Consider the following 19,437-nt stretch of genomic DNA (forward strand, 5'->3'; position numbering starts at 1 on the left):
AAACATGATGCTCAGTGTTTATGTTGGTTGAAATGCAGTTAGCGTGACCGGTGATATGACAGGTGTGGAACTGCTTAGAACGGTGTAGAACTGAGGTGTAACTGCTGTCTCATACTGCTGGGGTGGGAAAGTCAGAGTGACATTGCACTCCCCCCAGCATGCACTGCAATGTAATGTACAACCCCAATTCCAATAAAGTTGGGACGTTGTGTAAAACAAATAAAAACAGATACGATGATTTGTAAATCCTTTTCAACCTATATTCAGTTGAATACACTACAAAGACGAGATATTTACTGTTCAAATGGATAAACTTTATTGTTTTTTGCAAATATTCACTCATTTTGAATTTGATACCTGCAACATGTTCCAAAAAATTTGGGACAGGGGCGTGTTTACCACTATGTTACATCACCTTTCCTTTTAACAACACTCAATAAGCGTTTGGGAACTAAGGACACTAATTGTTGAAGCTTTGTAGGCGGAATGCTTTCCCATTCCTGCTTGATGTACAACTTCAGTTGCTCAACAGTCCGGGGTCTCCATTGTCGTATTTTGCGCTTCATAATGCACCACACATTTTCATTGGGAGACAGGTCTGGACTGCAGGCAGGCCAGTCTAGTACCTGCACTCTTTTACTACGAAGCCACGCTGTTGTAACACGTGCAGAATGTGGCTTGGCATTGTCTTGCTGAAATAAGCAGGACGTCCCTGAAAAAGACGTTGCTTGGATGGCAGCAGATGTTGCTCCAAAACCTGTATGTACCTTTCAGCATTAATGGTGCCTTCACAGATGTGCAAGTTACCCATGCCATGGGCACTAACACACCCCCACACCATCAGAGATGCTGGCTTTTGAACTTTGCGCTGATAACAATCCGGACAGTCCTTTTCCTCTTTGGCCCCAACGAGGACACGACGTCCATGATTCCCAGAAACAATTTGAAATGTGGACTCGTCAGACCACAGGACACTTTTCCACTTTGTGTCAGTCCATCTCATATGAGCTCAGGCCCAGAGAAGCCATTCACCTGTGGAATGTTCCAAACAGGTGTTTTTTGAGCATTCCTCAACTTTCCAAGTCTTTTATTGCCCCTGTCCCAACTTGTTTGGAACATATTGCCAGCATCAAATTCAAAATGAGTGAATATTTGCAAAAAACAATAAAGTTTATACGTTTGAACATTAAATATCTTGTCTTTGTAGTGTGTTCAATTGAATATAGGTTGAAAAGGATGTGTAAATCATCGTATCTGTTTTTTATTTATGTTTCACACAACGTCCCAACTTCACTGGATTTGGGGTTTATTAAATTTAAAATTAAGTTTATTAAAATAAATAATTAAATATCTTGTCTTTGTAGTGTATTCAATTGAATATAGGTTGAAAAGGATTTGCAAATCATTGTATTATGTTTTTATTTATGTTTTACACAATGTCCCAACTTCATTGGAATTGGGGTTGTAGGTCAGCCCTGTAACTATGACATCATTTACACCGGGTAACTTCATAAAGTATCACTTAATCAAAATTCCACTCGGTACAACCAAAACCCCTCCAAGTATAACCAAAGCCCTCCCACTACAACTGAAACCCCTCCCAACACAACAGAACCCTTTCCCTGTATAACCAAACCTCTCCTACTACAACCAAAACCACTGCCAGTACAACCAAAACCCATCCCAGTATAACCAAAACTCTACTACAACTGAAACCCATCCCAATATACCCGAAACCACTCCTAGTACAACCAAAACTACTCCCACTATAATAAAACCCCTACAACTACAAATCCCTTCCAATACAACCCCTTCTCAAATCTCTCCTACAAACGAAACCCATCCCAATATAACTGAACCCATTCTTAATACAACCGAAACTCCTCCCAAAAAAATTAAAACCCCTCCCAGTACAACTGAACCTCCTTTCCATGCAGGAGGTCACTGGGAATGTGATTTGTGTCTGCTAGGAAGATAATCATGGAGGGCGGACATGGATGGAGCAGATGAAAGGATTAATAGCAATATGCAAAACGCAGACAAAGAGGTTGAACAGATGAAGTTGTTAAATGATTGCCAAGTAATGAGTGGAAGTGACCAACCAAACGTAAAGGGGGTCTTACAGGTATAGAGCCTCTGTACTTACAGTCTCGCAACAAGCTTCTTCTCAGGAACACAAGTCTGTTTTTCAGGCAGTTCATTCTGATGATGAATATCAATAAAGATCGACCATTTCACAAACCACACAGGAGGAGTGATTTAATATATTACGGTTTATTATTCATCACAACTGTCATTTTTGTAATCATTAATTAAATACACTGTGTACATTTTTCCTCTTCTGCATTTAAGGAATGACTAGGCATGATTTTATTTTATTTTAATGGTTTGTAAACTTAACAAAAAAAAAAAGACGCACAGCAGGATGGAAAGAGAGGAAACTACTAAAAAAACAAAAAAACAATCAAAATAAAACAGTGAATTAAAACGATTAATCCAACCAAAAACCCTACAAAAGAGCAACAAACGGCGATGAACGAGGGACCAAAGCGGAAATGCATATGACAAACCGGGTTTTTGCTTGAATACCTGGACAGCAAATAATCCTTTTTCGGGGTTTGTGCCCCCCACTCCGGTGTGCTGACCGAGGTGGTGCCCAGAACCAGCAGAGTGGAGCATGAAGGTTTTGTGCTTTGCACCATCAGTGGTTCCAAAGCCACCTTGTTTTCAGTGCTGTCAGAGATAAAAAGATGAAACAGTCATGACACTGACATCCTGCGGGCTTTTAGGAGTTTTAGGGTTTGCATAGACTTTCTTTGTTCGCCTTCAGCCTTTTTAGCAGCGCCGTTGGAGGAAGCATTGGATTTCTTTTATGAAAAGGCGCCACCTACAGGCGAAAAGGAGGTACGGCGAACAGCAGCTCAGACCAGAATATCAAAAAACAGGCGGGGAAAATGTAAGAATCAACAGGATATGTTGACTAATTACCACAAAGTCCCTCCTTCAACAAGAAAACACCAACATCTCAGCGAGTCGGTGTCAAAGTCGACATCATCATCCGAGAGCTCCCAAACACGTCTTTGTTTGTTAGATAATACTGAGGAGTGAGTGCGTTAAGGTGGAGTTACACAATCAACTACAGTGCGTATTAATGTTTAAATCACATCAGAAACTGCTGGCAACTCAAAACTCAAAACAGTCCAGTGGTTCAATGAGACTGGATTTAGGGCTGTTTTAGGGCATCCCCCTTTAGCGAGTCCCCCTTTCCTTTAAACACAGAAAATGCCTCCCAGATCTTTTTACAGTACAGATTTGGACCATAGCCTCCTACTGCCCACCTTAAATAATCACCATACTTCAGGTGAGAAAGAAGTAAACCAACCTTACCTTGAAAAGCTTCTACAGTTGGAAAAAATAAAAGTTGTGATTTTAAAAATACTAAAATAAATAAGTACTGCTTGGCTTCGTTCTCCAGGATGTGGGGTGAGACGAAAATGTGCAAAAACAACTTTCAGCACATGAAAATAAAAAGAAGAGCCATAATAAAACTTAAAAAAACGATTCATTTAAAAATAAACCTGCGCCACAATCAACCTCATTCCGATAAGCCACTGATATTCCAGTCAACCAGGCTGCTGCAATCTTGCATAGAAAAATAACGATCGAGTCTAAAATAAGATAAAGAACTGGAATAGTACATAATATAATCACTCATCTGGTTAAATTAACAAACTCTGTACATTAATACACTACAGGCCAAAAGGTGAAAGCCTCTGAAGATTAAAGCTACAGTGCTCCAGACCAGACTGGACAGGCCTGGACTCTACTACTACACATTGAAGCGGTCAAAATTAGTGGTGCTGTTAGAATGAGTGGTTCTCTACAAGCTCAGTGCAACATCAGACAAAATCCTTCATAAGCAAATAAATAAAATTCCACCAACCAAAGTCAAGTAAATTAAACTCTCCCCTTTAAGGTGACATTACAGATTAAGCTTTTAATACTTAACGAAACGAAAAATTTCCTCTCCGTTTCTTACTTTTCCACACTGGTTCCAGTTTAGCCCATATTTAGAAACAAAGAAGGGAAGAGAAGTTGAAAAAAGTACTTATTTTTAGTGACATTTTTGCTGACAGTGAGTGAGTGAGAAGACATCAAAGCCTCTTGAAATGCAAATCGACTGTAGACTCACAGGGGAACTCCACCAATTTAGTAAAGTGTCTATAATTATACTGACAAGATGTTGTTCAGAGTGGTTTGGTGTGAAATGCTCCATTCTAGAGAAAGTCAGAACTGTTCACAGTGGTGGTGATAGGAACCAGACGCCCACCTCTAAAAGCTCCCTCACAGAAAGTTACTACATGAAATGGTTATGAGTTCACTGCCTGATGACTGAGACTCTGTTTTGCAACAGCTTTAAAAAGATCTCGGGCTAAAATGTGTTCATGATGAGAAGTACATGCAGGGCGTCATATAATTTCACTTGTATCCAGAAAATTTGGGGACAGCCATGAGATATTTTGTGCTAAGTGGTTTTGGGGTGAATGCAGACTTAATTGGGGTGGAAACAAACTGATAAGAACCAGGTCTCTAATAGCTACCTTTCACAGAAAGTTTTTACCCCTGAGACATTGTTTTATCATAGTTTGAGCCTAAATCTTAATTATGAAAATGCATTCACGGCAAAGTCACATGCAGGGCAATTTAAAAAACTGTGTGGGCCTAAATTGCATGTTAAAATCCACACAGGGTGTTGTAAGGCAACATAGCCCTCTCTATCACCATTACCAACATCACATAACTGACTACATTTGTGTTGCTGACATAATGACGCCTAGTTCCCATCACTATCACTGTAAAGAACACTGACCCATTCTGAATGACTGAGTATGTCCTAACAGTGGAAATGAAGTGAAATTTTAAAGATTTGGGTGGAATTCTCCTTTTAAAGATATTCAAAAATATCTAAAGTCCCTCAAAACCCTCAAAAATGTGGCTCTTGTTGCATATTTTCTCACTTTTCCATCAGACAAGATACCAACAAATCTGACCAAAGTACCATTTCTAACAATCCTCATTCAGTCTTTTCAGGTCCTCTGCTCCCCCTAGTGTCCAAACCACCTAACACTCACAATTTCTTTCATTAGAATGAATAGAGGAGACTCGGAGGAGTGAAGGGGGGACAGAAGAGATTAGAGCAGTTTGCAGTTACACCATGGACACATTACACTACACTACCAAGGCACAAACATATAAACGCACACGCTAAAAGACGACACTACAATAAATAGATCTCCCTCCACATCCATTAATAACGTTATTATTACTAGTACAATCACTATAGTCACTGCCTGCTTTAGTAGGGTGAAGATTTCAGGGTTTTCTCTTTTTTTTCTTTGTCAGGTTACCTAGGTAACCTACAGCATTACATACAGTACAGAGGAAATGGGCGCAGAATGGGGATGCTCAGTCAATTCGCAACTGACCTATTTACACAGCTACAGCACCCAGACCAGCACACGATCACTCCGCTACGGCTGATCTGTCCTTGAGCTTTTATGCTCTGCTGTAAGACCAGGCTAAAAAGAAAAAGAAACAACATAAAACTGAATGTGAATATCAAGAGATGTAAGTAGGACTGCATGTATAGTGAAATATCCCCTGTATAAGCCACAGTAACGTGGACAGATTGCTGCCGAGTCAATGGGGGAGGTGTAGCCCGGGGCCAAAAACAGTCCATAATGCAGGATCCAGTTATTTTCACGAGATGAAATGGACCTCACACAGGAGCGTCTCTCCTCCCCCCCCCCTTCCGTCTCACTTGTTCCGTCTCTTCATCACCCTTGCCTGATTCTTTTGTTCCCTCCGTTAGCAAAAAGAAGACGCTCCAAAGACTACGCTGAATCTTTTGCCGCTGCAGCTCCGTTTTTCTCCTCAGGCTCCGCTGCTGCCCCTTTTTCTTTATCTTTCTTCTTCCCACCTTTCTCCTTTTTCTTCTCCTTCTCTGCTCTTTCCTTCTCCTTCTTCGCTCTCTCCTTCTCGGCTTTCTCCCGCTCCTTCTTCTCCCGAGACCTCTGCTTCTCCTCCTCTTTCTCCTTCTTCTTGTCTTCTTTGCTCTTCTTCTTCTTCTTGCCCTCGTCTTCTGTCGTGCAGGGTGGTAGAGGGGCGTTGTTGGCTGTGGGTGAGGGGATGGTGGGGGTAACCTGCTCTGAGACCACTTTGGGGGTGGGCTGTAGCATGTTTGGGGTTGGAGTGTGCGCTTGTAGGGGCACTGCTGGCCCTGGCTGTGGTGCAGATGGTTCAGATGGTGGTGCTGATACAGGTTTTGACGCTAGTGGGCTTGGTCCATGATGGACTAGCGGCCTCGCTGTTGATCCACCAGCAAGTGGAGCTGCTGCAGCTGGAGGTGGCCTGGAGGCTCCAGGTAAAGGCGGCGAAGCCATAGCAGCAGATCCACCTCCAAAGCCCTGCAGGTAAAAGGCTTCCTGGCCTGAAGCCCCTGAAAAAGAGCCCTTCTTGGCATGAGAGAAGGGTGTTTTGGACTTGCGGAAGCCGGGCAGGGACAACAGGCTGGAGGAGGCACGCAGGGGACCGGGAGGCGGCACAGAGCTGCCCAGGAATGACAAGCTGCCTCCAGAGCTAATGGAGGCCGCACGGCGCTTCTGTTCATTAATGGCCCTCGTACCATGGAGCCGGCGGCCGGGCTGGTGGGTCAGTTCACCTCGAGACTCACGCCACTTCCGCACCTGCACGCTGCACTCTCGCTCTATTAGGGCTTCTGTCACCGGGAGAGTGATTACCTGCAGAGAGAGAGAGAGACAAACAGACAGACAGAGACAGACAGAAAGAGAGACAGACAGAAAGAGAGAAAGAGAGAGAGAGAGAGAGAGAGAGAGAGAGAGAGAGAGAGAGAGAGAGAGAGAGAGAGAGGCCAGGTTTTTAAACAACTAGGATGGAAGTGTTTCATGTATGTGTGACAGCTAGGGCTGTGGCAAAATTGTAGTCATGTAGTCACACACACACACACACACACACACACACACACACACACACACACACACACACACACACATATTTATAGATGGATGGATGGATGCACATGCGCACACATACATACACGCATGCATACATATATATGCATGTGTATAGGCTGAAATTCATGCCAGAAAAAACTAAAGCTTAAATAATACCACAAGAAAGTGTCCAAATCTACACACTCTGAGACCTTAAAATATCACCATAACTCCCATTTTAATGGAAATTTATTCCAAAACAAAAGAGAAAACATGCAGCACACAGGCTGCTCGGGCTCTACTGTTTTTCTGCAAGCCAGCTGGGTTACTGAAGTTCGCTACCTTACGCTCCTAGAGTCCTTCAAAAATAAATCCTTCTGGACCGAATAAGAACACTGTGCCCAACTGCACTCAACCAAAAGAAAGAATAACGTTATTTTTAAACTAAATACAACTCACCATGTCTAACACTACTATAAATTTAAAAAATAAACAAGTATATACACACACACACACACACACACACACACACACAATATACACTACATTTCCAAAAGTATTCTTCTGCCTTCACACGCATACTTGAACTTGAGGGACATCAAATTCTTAAACCATAGGGTTTAATATGATGTGGGCCCACCCTTTGTATCTATAACAGCTTCAACTCTTCCGGGAAGTCTTTCCACAAGGTTTAGGAGTGTGTTTATGGGAATTTCTGACCATTCTTCCAGAAGCGCATTTGTAAGGTCAGACACTGATGTTGGACGAGAAGGCCTGGCTCGCAGTCTCCGCTCTAACTCATCCCAAAGGTGTTCTATCGGGTTGAAGCTAGTTAAGTTCTTCCACACCAAACTTGCTCTTCCATGTCTGTACGGACCTTGCTTTGTGCACTGGTGCACAGTCATGTTGAAACAGGAAGAGGGCATCCCCAAACCGTTCCCACAAGGTTGGGAGCATAAAACTGTCCAAAATCTCTTGGTCTGCTGAAGCACTGAGAGTTCCTTTCGCAAACCCAGACTCATCCAACGGATTACCAGACGGAGAAGCGTGATTCGTCACACCAGAGTCCAGTCTGCTCTTTACACCACTGCATTCGACGCTTTGCATTGAGCTTGGTGATGTACGTCTTGGATGCAGCTGCTTGGCCATGGAAACCCATTCCATGAAGCTCTCTACGCACTGTTCTTGAGTTGATCGGAAGGCCAGAGGAAGTGTGGAGGTCTGTAGCGATTGACTCTGCAGAAAGTTGGCAACCTCTGCGCACTACACGCCTCAGCACCCGCTGACCCCACGGTGTCATTTTACGTGGCTGACCACTTTGTGGCTGAGTTGCTGTCGTTCCCAGTCGCTTCCACTTTGTTACAATACCATTGACAGTTGACTGTGGAATATTTAATAGTGAGGAAATTTCACGACTGGTCCTATATGCTGGAATTCACTGAGCTCCTGAGAGCGACCCATTCTTTCACTAATGTTTGTAGAAGCAGTCTGCAGGCCTAGGTGCTTGGTTTTATACACCTGTGGCCATGGAAGTGATCGGAACACCTGAATATATATATATATATATATATATATATATATATATATATATATATGAGAATGACACACACAGATCAGGCCTCATTTCATTTTACATTTCTGGCATTTGGCTGACGCTCTTATCCAGAGCGACTTACAATTTGGTAATTTTACACAGGTAGGCCAAGGAGGTGTTAGGAGTCTTGCCCAAGGACTCTTATTGGTTTAGTGTAGGGTGTTTGCCTAGGTGGGGATTGAACCCCAGTCTGCAGTGTAGAAGGCAGAGGTGTTAACCACTACACTATCCCAACCATTTCTACGCTCATTGTCCATTTTATCAGCTCCACTTACTATATAGGTGCACTTTGTAGTTCGACAGTTACAGACTGTAGTCCATCTGTTTCTCTGATACTTTGTTAGCCCCCTTTTACCCTGTTCTTCAGTGGTCAGGACTCTCATGGACCCTCACAGAGCAGGTACTATTGGGTGGTGGATCATTCTCAGCACTGCATTAACACTGACATGGTGGTCTGAGTGGATCAGACACAGCAGTGCTGCTGGAGGTTTTAAACACTGTGTCCATTTACTGTCCACTCTATTAGACACCCCTACCTTGTCAGTCCACCTTGTAAATGTAAAGTCAGAGACTGTAGCTCATCTGCTGCTGCACAGTTTGTGTTGGTCATCCTCTATTCCTTCATCAGTGGACACAGGACGCTGCCCACAGGACGCTGTTGGCTAGATATTTTTGGTTTGTGGACTATTCTCAGTCCAGCAGTGACACTGAGCTGTTTAAAAACTCCAGCAGCACTGCTGTGTCTGATCCACTTACACCAGCGCAACACATCAAAAACTGCTCTGTGGGGGTCCTGACCATTGAAGAACAGGGTAACAAAGTATGCAGAGAAGCAGATGGACTACAGTCTATTGTAGAACTACAAAGTGCAGCTATATAAAATGGACAATGAGCATAGAAACAAGGAGGTGGTCATAATTTTACGCCTAATTGGAGAATATAAACTTTTCCCTTGGCAAATAAGTAACATAATTAACTATATTTGACTACACAAAACAAAACAACCTCTTACAAATTATTTAAAACCTAGCTGTACCATCTGTATTAGGGCATCATATTTGATTCCTTTTAAACATTTCCTTACAATCAAACTGGTTTCATATCATTTAAAACAGTGAATTTTAACCAATAAGGTTTATGTCTCAGGATGTTTCTGTGTGCGTGTGTGTGTGTGTGTATGTGCTAAAAGCATGATATGTGTGTGTACTGACCTCCTGAACCAGCAGGTCTTCTCTGATGCTTTCTGGAGGAATATTTCGGAGGCGCTCCATCGTTTCATACATGCCCTGCAGCTCCCGCAGTTTATCCACTGAGCCCAGCATCTGCTTCAGCAGCACCAGCCCGACACGGAACACAATCTTCACCCCTACACAGACATTTCACAGTGAAAGGGCTGTTCCACCCTAAAACTAGACTTCACCCTGTTATTCATCATGTTAGGCAGCATTCTGTACACACTTTAAATAAAAAAAAAGTAGTTCTTGAAGGGTTCTTTAATAATAAAAAATGGTTCTACAACCATGAACATTCAAAGAACCTTTTGCATGATAAAAGAGTTCTCTGAATCATTTAATGGTGGAGAGGGTGCTGTAGATGTTTGTAAATAGAACCTTTTTGAAAGAGTTCTATACAGCACTAAAAAGGGTTCGTCTACTGTTAAAAGCTTGACATCGTAACAACAGAAGAACCCTTTTTGATGCCATGTAGCTTCTTAACAAATCAAGTTTAAAAGGAAAATCCATCAAATTTTCTAAATCTTTGCATTATTAAATTGATTACATGTGAAGAAAATCATTCAGAGTGGTTTGGTGTAAAATGCTTCATTTCAGAGAAACTTACCGAGGCACAAGTGTTTATAGTGGTGGTGATAGGAAACAGACGTCTGAAGAGTTCAATGCCTCTAAAAGCCCCCTTACAGAAAGTCATTACAAGGAATGGTTATGAATTCACTGCCTGATGTCTGAGACACTTTCACAGCTGGTTTTATGCTAAACTTTTTAATCAATTTATGGTGGAATTATACAAGAAGTGTGCTATAAGGCAAAACAGTGCCCAAAGAAAAGTTATTAAACTTATTTTTCAGATTGACCACTAATTTACAATCATCAACGGCACATATTAAAAAATCAGAAGACGTGTTGGTTCACTGGTGACTTTGGAAAATAAATAAACTGGCAACATTTGCATTGTAGACATCATAATATCTGGTCCCCATCACCACCACTGTAAAAAAAATCTAAGTTGGTTAAGTTTCTCTACAAATGAACCATTTCATATTAAACCAATCTCAATGACTCTGTATACATCTCAAACAGAAATTTGGGGGGGGGGGGGTGGATAGATAGATAGATAGATAGATAGATAGATAGATAGATAGATAGATCGATAGATAGATCGGTGGAACTCCAATTTAAGGCGCCAACACAATCGAGTGCATGTAAATCTAAAACTATCCCATTGATCACATCTTTACATCCACAATCCTCACTTAACCTTTTCAACTCCTTGAGGCTGTAACTGTCTTCTATCCAGTCAAATAGACGATGTAATTTTAAACCCTTATAATAAAAGAAGCTTAACTCACCATTTTTTTTCCTACTGAAAGTCGACCCATTTTTCCACAAATCTGGGCTACAAACTACAAACTATAAACAGATGGCATCTCTTCAGTGATCTGCTCTGTAAAAATTATTTTTATAAAATGATACAAAGTGTGTTTGGCTTTCAGCAGTAAACTGTAAGCGTAAAGCAGTATGTGTGAAAACACATTTACTGTTAATTTGTGGGAGCTTTAACAAAAAAAAAATAAAGAAAAAAAATATTGACATTTATTTCATGCAGTTACTGAATAATCTGCCTTACGATTTGGTCATGTAAATTCAGATGGACAAACCAAAATCTACCCTGGTCAATACATACAAAACAGCAGCAATAAATGGATTTGAGTCGTTCAGTGTGAGATTCCCAAAATTCCCAATAAAAGTCAACCAAAAAAATCAGCCAAAACCAATCAGATAGTGTGGAAAATCCAGTCTTTTATAATCTGTCGGGACTTTAAAAGCAGTGTAGTGTATCTAAGGCTTCATCTACCTACCTTTCTTCTGTATTCACTATCTAGCTTAAAAAAAAAAAAAAAAAAAAAAAAAAACACACCACAAACAAACGCATTTGAGTGCCTCCCACCTTCAAAACACAAGAAGGGAATTTAACTTGTTTTAGCCTTTAAACTGGAAACTCTCTCTCGAGGCTCCTGCAAGCAACACTGTAGGTTGCGAGTAGGCATGTTTACAGCAGACACAGCAATCATTTCATTTTGATCACAGTGTCCCTTTAAACAACACTAAATCCAGTCAACGCTGTAGAAACTGCTGGAGGCCGAGACCTGTGGAGCCAAATTCCACATCAACGTGTAACTGATCATCCAACTGATAAACCAGAGCTTTCCCTTTTTCTCAGCTTAGAGGCGCCTAACAAGCCAAAACATTCAGATTGGATTTTACTTTAACACCAGTCTCTTCAGTTAAGTTTTCTTTTGCATTTCTTTTTTTATAGTCTAACGTTTCATAGAATGACCTCTTTTGCAAAAAAGTACATTGTACATTCAATGCATGAATGTAACTTAATTTAGAAAGAAGATTGGCATTGGAATGAATCAGTTGTCAAACTAGCTTATTAAATTAGTTAGTTTGGATTAAGTAATGAAAAATCATGTTTCTCATGTTCCAAACATCATCCAGCTAAGAAAGCTTTTTCCCAGCTAGTTAACCTACTGAGTAGCCAAAAAGATAGCCGAATCAGTCAGGGGTTATTTTAAAGAAGAAGAAAAAAAAAACATAAAAATGTATTTTATTGGTATTTATATACATATATTTATCTCTCATTATGCATTTAGATTTTTTGTTGTTTAAAAGTGTCAAGTCCCCCTTAGATAAATATTGTTCTACAGCATTTACTTTAGCATTGTTAACTTTTTTTCCTGATCTAAATGAAACACTGATTCCACTCTGATTGAACACATTCTGATCATAGATTAAGAGTGAGGTGTTTATTCTCACTCTATGCAACAATCTGATAGAAAATCTCCATTTACATGCTCACTACAAGTAACGTGATCCAAAATGACGTGCATGTGTAGAGAACCACTTAGTGTAGACGTTACCATGACAGCAAACGTCACGTGAGTCCAGTAAGAGTGAGATGAGCAGCAGTGAGCAGTGCTTGTTTTTTTTAATCACTTTGCAATTATTTCAGACTCAGGAAAACGTCCTTCACATGTCCTTATTAAAGAAGGCCAAAAGAAAGATGTCATGTTCTAAGACACATAAGCTGGACATACGTCCCACCACCGTCTTTTAAAGATCAGTGCATAAACTTCGCCTCCTCTGCTCCACCATGTTGAAAGGTATACATTTTTCACTATGACGCGACGCACATGTATGTAATGAATTTAATCAGATACAAGATATTTACACAAATATTATTCTTTTATTTAACTGATTATTTACAGGATTACCCACCTCGTTCAATCAGATAGAAACTGTATTCCGCACAGCCTCAATTAGACAATTCTGATTGAGCCATTAGCTATAAGGTATTAACAGTTTATTAAACATGGCTATTGTTATCCTTAGTTTTTGTGTTTTTTATTGATGTGGGTGGGAGGTCCCTCAGAGCCCTCAAATGTTAAGATCCAACCCTATTAAGGGCTCACAGTTAAACTGTGTGACTGGACAGAATCACTGAGGATGCTGTGAATGCGGGTCTCGTGCTCCTTCTTTGGACTGACGGTACCGAAAAGCAAAAAAATATAGACCAACAAGCGGTCCACCAGCAGCCACTCCATCCCCAACACTAAAACTACAGCTTTTATCAACAGGAAAAAAAAAGCATTAAATCAAAATTTCTGTCCACATGAATAACAATGATTATATTACTATAATTATCTCACCCTCACAGAAGAACATGTCCCAGACTCTGAGAACACAGGTCCAGGGTAGCGTCCGCGAGAAGATGCACATGAACCACTCTGTCATGTAGAGGATGGGGTCGATCTTAAATTTCTTCAGGTGACGGTAGGCCATGGGACACGCGCGCCTCAGAAGAGAGAAAAATATTTCTCCGTCCAGCTGGATGGCCTCCTGCGAGCGGAGAACAAAAGAAACAGAACAGTATGAGATCCTGTGCTTCCTAACTGTTCAATTCAGGTTGCTTCATTATAGAACACAAGTGTGCAGTGTTGGTCCCCACTGTGTGTTTAAAAAGCTAGTATACACCGATCCTTGTTTCTATGCTCATTGTCCATTTTATCAGCTCCACTTACTATATAGGTGCACTTTGTAGTTCTACAGTTACAGACTGTAGTCCATCTGTTTCTCTGATACTTTGTTAGCCCTTTACCCTGTTCTTCAATGGTCAGGACCACCATGGACCCTCACAGAGCAGGTACTATTTGGGTGGTGGATCATTCTCAGCACTGCAGTAACACTGACGTGGTGGTGCGAGTGGATCAGACACAGCAGTGCTGCTGGAGTTTTTAAACACCTCAGTGTCGCTGCTAGACTGAGAATAGTCCACCAACCAAAAATATCCAGCCAACAGCGTCCTGTGGGCAGCGTCCTGTGACCACTGATGAAGGACTAGAGGATGACTAACACAAAATGTGCAGCAGCAGATGAGTTGTCATCTCTGAAGCTGATAAAATGGACAATGAGCATAGAAACAGGGAGGTGATGTTATTCCTGATTGGTGTACATGTGTAAAACAACAGATTAAAGAGATCAAACAACTGATTACAGCCTAGCACAGCAACAGCAAACCCAGTCTGGACTGTGGTGCACATCAGAGAGGGGGGATGTAACAGCTCAGAGTGGTCACTGTTATAATATCAACATATCAACGTAAAACAACTCACCAGTCCAGCGCTGTAGTACCCAGGCAAGTATTTCTCACAGATCTGCACTAAACACCAGAAGGCTTGCTGATACACACAGAACAAGACAAGTGTTAAAAAACAAACTTTGAACACAAATCTAACATTTTCTCTAACTGTACCTTTCAAAGGCTAAGTAGGGAAATTTGGTGAAAATACCGCAGACACGTTCACATTACAAGCCTCAAATAAATGTTTTTGTTCTCTGACATGATGCTTCACATTGGTTTAGGTAAGTGACTCAAATCTGTCATTAATATGAACAAATTAAAGGCTACGTTCACATTACCAGGCTGAAGTGACACAAATACGATTTTTTGCCCTAATATGACTCAGATCTGATGTTTTCAGGGCTGTGTGACACACAATCTGATATTTTCTAATTCGACCTGAGCCACTTTCATATGTGGTCCTAGATTGGATACGTATTCGGATCCGATTCAGGGCCATGTGTCCTTAATGTGACGCTCAGATCGGAATTCATGTGCTTTTTTCCACGCATGCTACATCAGTCAGCGTTACCATGGTAACAGCACCGAACAGAAGTCTGTAAACGGTGAAAAAGCAGCTCATCTCACCTTTTTCTCCTTCGTCTCGCTCTGATAATGAAGCTCAAAGCTGATCAGAGTTCATTATCTTCTCAGCGAAGCTCATTCTGCTCGTTAGTTTGTGCTGATGATGCTCGTGACTCATTATATGACGTTACTGAGTAGGACGCGCTCATGAGGGTCATTTCAGGACGCCGGTTCGTTCACATTAATGACAGATTTGAATCACTTACCTATATGAGTGTGAACCATCAAGTCAGAGAGATTGGATCTGAGCAAAAAATCAAATTGGAGCCACAAGGCTTGTAACGTGAAGCGGCTCGGGTCGGATTTGAAAAAGATCAGATTTGCTCTGAAAACATCAGCTCTGAGTCACATTAGGGCAAGAGATCAAATTTGTACCACTTCAGCCTGGCCATGTGAACACAGCCTTAGACACTCAGGGTAAGATGCATGAACTCAAATTTATCAGATATTATCGACTGTCTTAAAAGAATCCAGATACATCACAATATAGCAAAAAACTAAAATAATTAAAAGGCCCATAACACGGAAAAACAACTTCCTTTTTTCCCAAAAAATAAATAAATAATAAAATTCATGTAGTATGTAAGCACAGTCCACAAAGCACAGTCCGCATATGGAAACCTTGAAAACAGCTCACTTTGAATTCATTTTTATTGTGATGTACCAAAGCCGACCCATTTGCATGTTTTCACCTATTCTACCTAAAGCAGCTTATACACACCCACATATGACAAGGGTGTAAAGGCTGTTTCAGCCAGCACAGCTTTTTGAATGTATCACAATACAGGGCAACCAATCAAAAGAGAGGTCATTTACATGTAATCAATCTTAAAGGTGCAGTGCATGCAGGAATAAAGAGAGGCTGGAAAATGATGACTGTTATTGTTGCATAAAACCAAACAAATGGAAACGGGGAACCAAAAAAAAACAAAACAAAAAAACATGCATAAGGTTAATTTTTTAAATATTTGTCATTATTACTATTACTATCCATATTGTATATATCAAGGGCACCTGATATAACAACAACGACTAATAAAATAATGACAATAATAATGATGACTATTATAACTAATTGTTGTTGTCATCACAATATCTACAATATGATCAAATCTGCAACACAGGAAATCATCATCACTATTTACCTCATTACACCTTCCATCCCTAATACACAGATAAATCTGCGTTGTCTTGTTTAAATTGCTATGTTTGTACTCAGGCCATATATTCACAAATAACCTTGTGGTGCTGAGTACAGTTGCGTGTTCATGTTTACCCTAGTATTTACTACAAATATCCTCAATCATCATCCTGTCTGCTATTATTATAATTTAATCCGGTCTCATTTGTAATAAAGCCTGTCTGTAATATTTTTTCCTGCCCGTTTGTTTACATGTCCTGATCGTTTTTCTATTTGTCCCATTTCTGTATAGGTTGTCATTCTCCAGGATTCTGTTTCGCCATTTTTTCCCCACTCCTTGCTCTGAAGAGCAGTGCGTGTTTCTCACCTCTGCAGGCATATGCATCAGCAGCACTGCAGCCACAGGAGCCTGAGCCTGGCAGTAGCCCTCATCCGGCCGGTAGATGGTGTAGGCCTTCAGGATACGGTACAGGTCTTGCTGACTGTTAACACATAGACGCACACAGCAAAGACATATGAAACAAAGGAGAAAACAGTCCAACACAATTACCACACAAAAAGCTTTTATATGGCTGATGAGACATTTCAGATCAAAAATGCAGAACAAAAACTTTTTTTTTTCTTTTGGGTTTGATTGCAGTTTTCTCCATGTCTTACTGGAGTACACAATGCTTCCTTCTCTCTCATTACAAGAAAATCACTTTACCCGTGGCCCCCGCGAGCAGCAAACATCTCATGGAAAGGAAACTGTCTGTGTAGGTCTTTCTCTATGATGTCCAACCACTTCGGATCACCCTGCTCTCTCTCCAGCTCCTACAAGATCAGAGGAAAAGGGGGTGAAACAAATTAGCAAATCTCAGATTAATGACCAATAAGCACCATATCGCTGTTCTCAAAAGAAAACCTCACATCTTCAAAACTGTAACTTGACAGGAAAAAGAAAAACATACTTTACTTTTAATGTAAGTCAATGGAACCAGAATTTTTTTCCAAGTCATTTTGGCCATTCTATTAGTCCATTCTTCATTAAATTTACACACAATGTAAATGGCGACGGGTATTTTCAAATTATGTCGAAAAGAGAGAGAGAGAGAAAAAAAAAAGGAGATATATTTTCTTCAGACAGCAGCGATATATTTCTTATATATATCCGTATTGTTACTTATTCTTCTTCTTCTTTTGGCTGCTCCCTTTAGGGGTCGCCACAGCGGATCATCTGCCTCCATCTTGCCCTATCCACTGCCTCCTCTACTTTCACACCAACCATCTCCATGTCCACCTTCACTACATCCATAAACCTTCTCTGAGGTCTACCTCTTCTTCTACCCGGCACCTCTCTGGCTTTATCTCCAAACTGCTCCACCTTCACTGTCCCTCTGATCTGCTCATTTCTAATCTTGTCCATCCTTGTCACTCCCAACGAAAATCTCAGAGAGCCACAGACTCCAAACCATACATCATAGCAGGACGCACTACTGTCTTGTAAACCTTCCCTTTCACTCTTGCTGTTATCCTTCTGTCACACATCAGCCCTGACATCCGTCTCCACCCACTCCATCCTGCCTGCACCCTCTTCCTCACCTCTTTTTTGCACTGTCCATTGCTCTGGATGGTTGACCCAAGATATTTGAAGCCATCCACCTTTACGACCTCTACTCCTTGCATCTTCACCTTTCCACCTGCCTCCCTAATTATTAATGATTACTATTTTTCATGCCATATGGTACCCTTCGTACCATAACATCCTGTCATGTGATGTTTTCCTCATATCCAGGCTTTTTTACTTTTTATAATTTCAACACTGAAAACAGTTAGTGCTGTTGTGAGTGAATGGCTAGACTGCTTCTCCATCTCTAAGCAGCAAGTAAATTATTTACAGTTCAAGCCTTTACTGCTAACAGCAGACTGAAGAACAGAATGGCATAATGATTTTAGCCAAAATCTCAAAAAAAATTGATGAATACTACAGTTTCGCCCTCAGGTCTAGTGCAAGTCCTTTATCACTATACTTTCCACAATGTAAAACACCTATCTTGTGTTTTGCCCAATCTGTCACCTGACTCACTGTATATCGGGGGGTCAAACTCAACCACTAAAAAGGCCATGTTAAAAATCTCAACAAATTCATGGGCCTGCTGTTTTTTTATTTAATTTTTACTTAACATTTTGCCACGACCCCAACTGGCCACTGTTAGTTATAAATATGCCAAAGCTACAATGGCAAAAAAAAGCAATGAATACTTGAAGGACTCAAAAATAATGAAATGTTTAATAAAATAAAAATAATTAATGTTTAAATTAAAACAAAAGGTTTTGCATAAAACTATTGATCTGCAGCTAATGTAGTCTTTGTTAATGTCCTTTAAATGTTCCCAGTGTACAGTAGGTTTTTGTTTTTTTTTACACTACCAGTTTGCCTGAACTAGAGACCTGGCATCTTTTTGTGTGTTTTTTTGGTGGTGTCCCATAAATCGTTGTTTGGAAAGGGGGTGGGAATACACATCACGTTGCACTGCATGGTGGGATCCGCAGTGCAGCTCATGGTGAAATGGGATAATGTTAACAGAAAATTAAAATAATTTTGCGAGCTGAATTTATTGTGTCATGAGCCTAACTTGGCCTGTAGGCCTTGTGTTTGACACATGAGTCATATATTATTATATGTGTAAGCTAACTATTGAGACTGCATTGAGCACGGAAAGATGTGTTAGATCAGGGAAAAAAAAAACAAATGTAGAATATGGGAGTCCTCTTGATCATACCTCAAACTTCCCAGTGTTGTCCCTTAGAAGCTCCTCACTGTTAGATAGAAGCTGCCAGGCTTTAGCTCTGAGAGACGAGGGGATGCCTTTACGACATCGCAGTTTCACCTACACAGACAGACAAGTTCACACACACAGACACTAAATAAACAAAACAGAAACACAACCTAAACAGACCGTCAGTGTCCTCGATTTTCCTTAAGAAACAGTGAGGATATGAGGATAAGTAATGATGCTAATGATGGCCAAAACACTAACGGAGGAAGCTGACAACATAAATGTGAATGTTTACTGTTGATGTGCTATATACTTACAAAGCCCCCATGTTCATATGATCCACAGTCATTCTGACAGACTGTAATAAACTACAGGAAGTGTAGGGGGCGATATGGCTTCTACTGTCTCATTTAAAAAAGCTCTATA

At 40.8% G+C, this 19,437-nt stretch overlaps 1 protein-coding gene across 2 annotated transcripts in view; it reads right to left on the reverse strand.

The window, feature by feature from the left end:
• Nucleotides 1-2,255: 2,255 nt before the first annotated feature.
• LOC108437998 (TBC1 domain family member 10A) overlaps nucleotides 2,256-19,437 on the reverse strand; it is a 37,113-nt gene continuing 19,931 nt past the window's right edge. For both annotated transcript variants that reach the window (XM_017715469.2, XM_017715470.2), the window contains 7 exons: nucleotides 19,015-19,122; nucleotides 16,959-17,065; nucleotides 16,620-16,734; nucleotides 14,519-14,584; nucleotides 13,556-13,745; nucleotides 9,819-9,973; nucleotides 2,256-6,800 (listed from right to left, as the gene is read on the reverse strand). In XM_017715469.2, coding sequence (XP_017570958.1) covers nucleotides 5,895-6,800; nucleotides 9,819-9,973; nucleotides 13,556-13,745; nucleotides 14,519-14,584; nucleotides 16,620-16,734; nucleotides 16,959-17,065; nucleotides 19,015-19,122 — 1,647 coding nt within the window. In that variant the 3' untranslated portion in view covers nucleotides 2,256-5,894. The remainder of the gene's footprint in view (nucleotides 6,801-9,818; nucleotides 9,974-13,555; nucleotides 13,746-14,518; nucleotides 14,585-16,619; nucleotides 16,735-16,958; nucleotides 17,066-19,014; nucleotides 19,123-19,437) is intronic.

This window comes from Pygocentrus nattereri, chromosome 14 (assembly GCF_015220715.1).
Source record: "Pygocentrus nattereri isolate fPygNat1 chromosome 14, fPygNat1.pri, whole genome shotgun sequence".
NCBI lineage: Eukaryota > Metazoa > Chordata > Actinopteri > Characiformes > Serrasalmidae > Pygocentrus > Pygocentrus nattereri.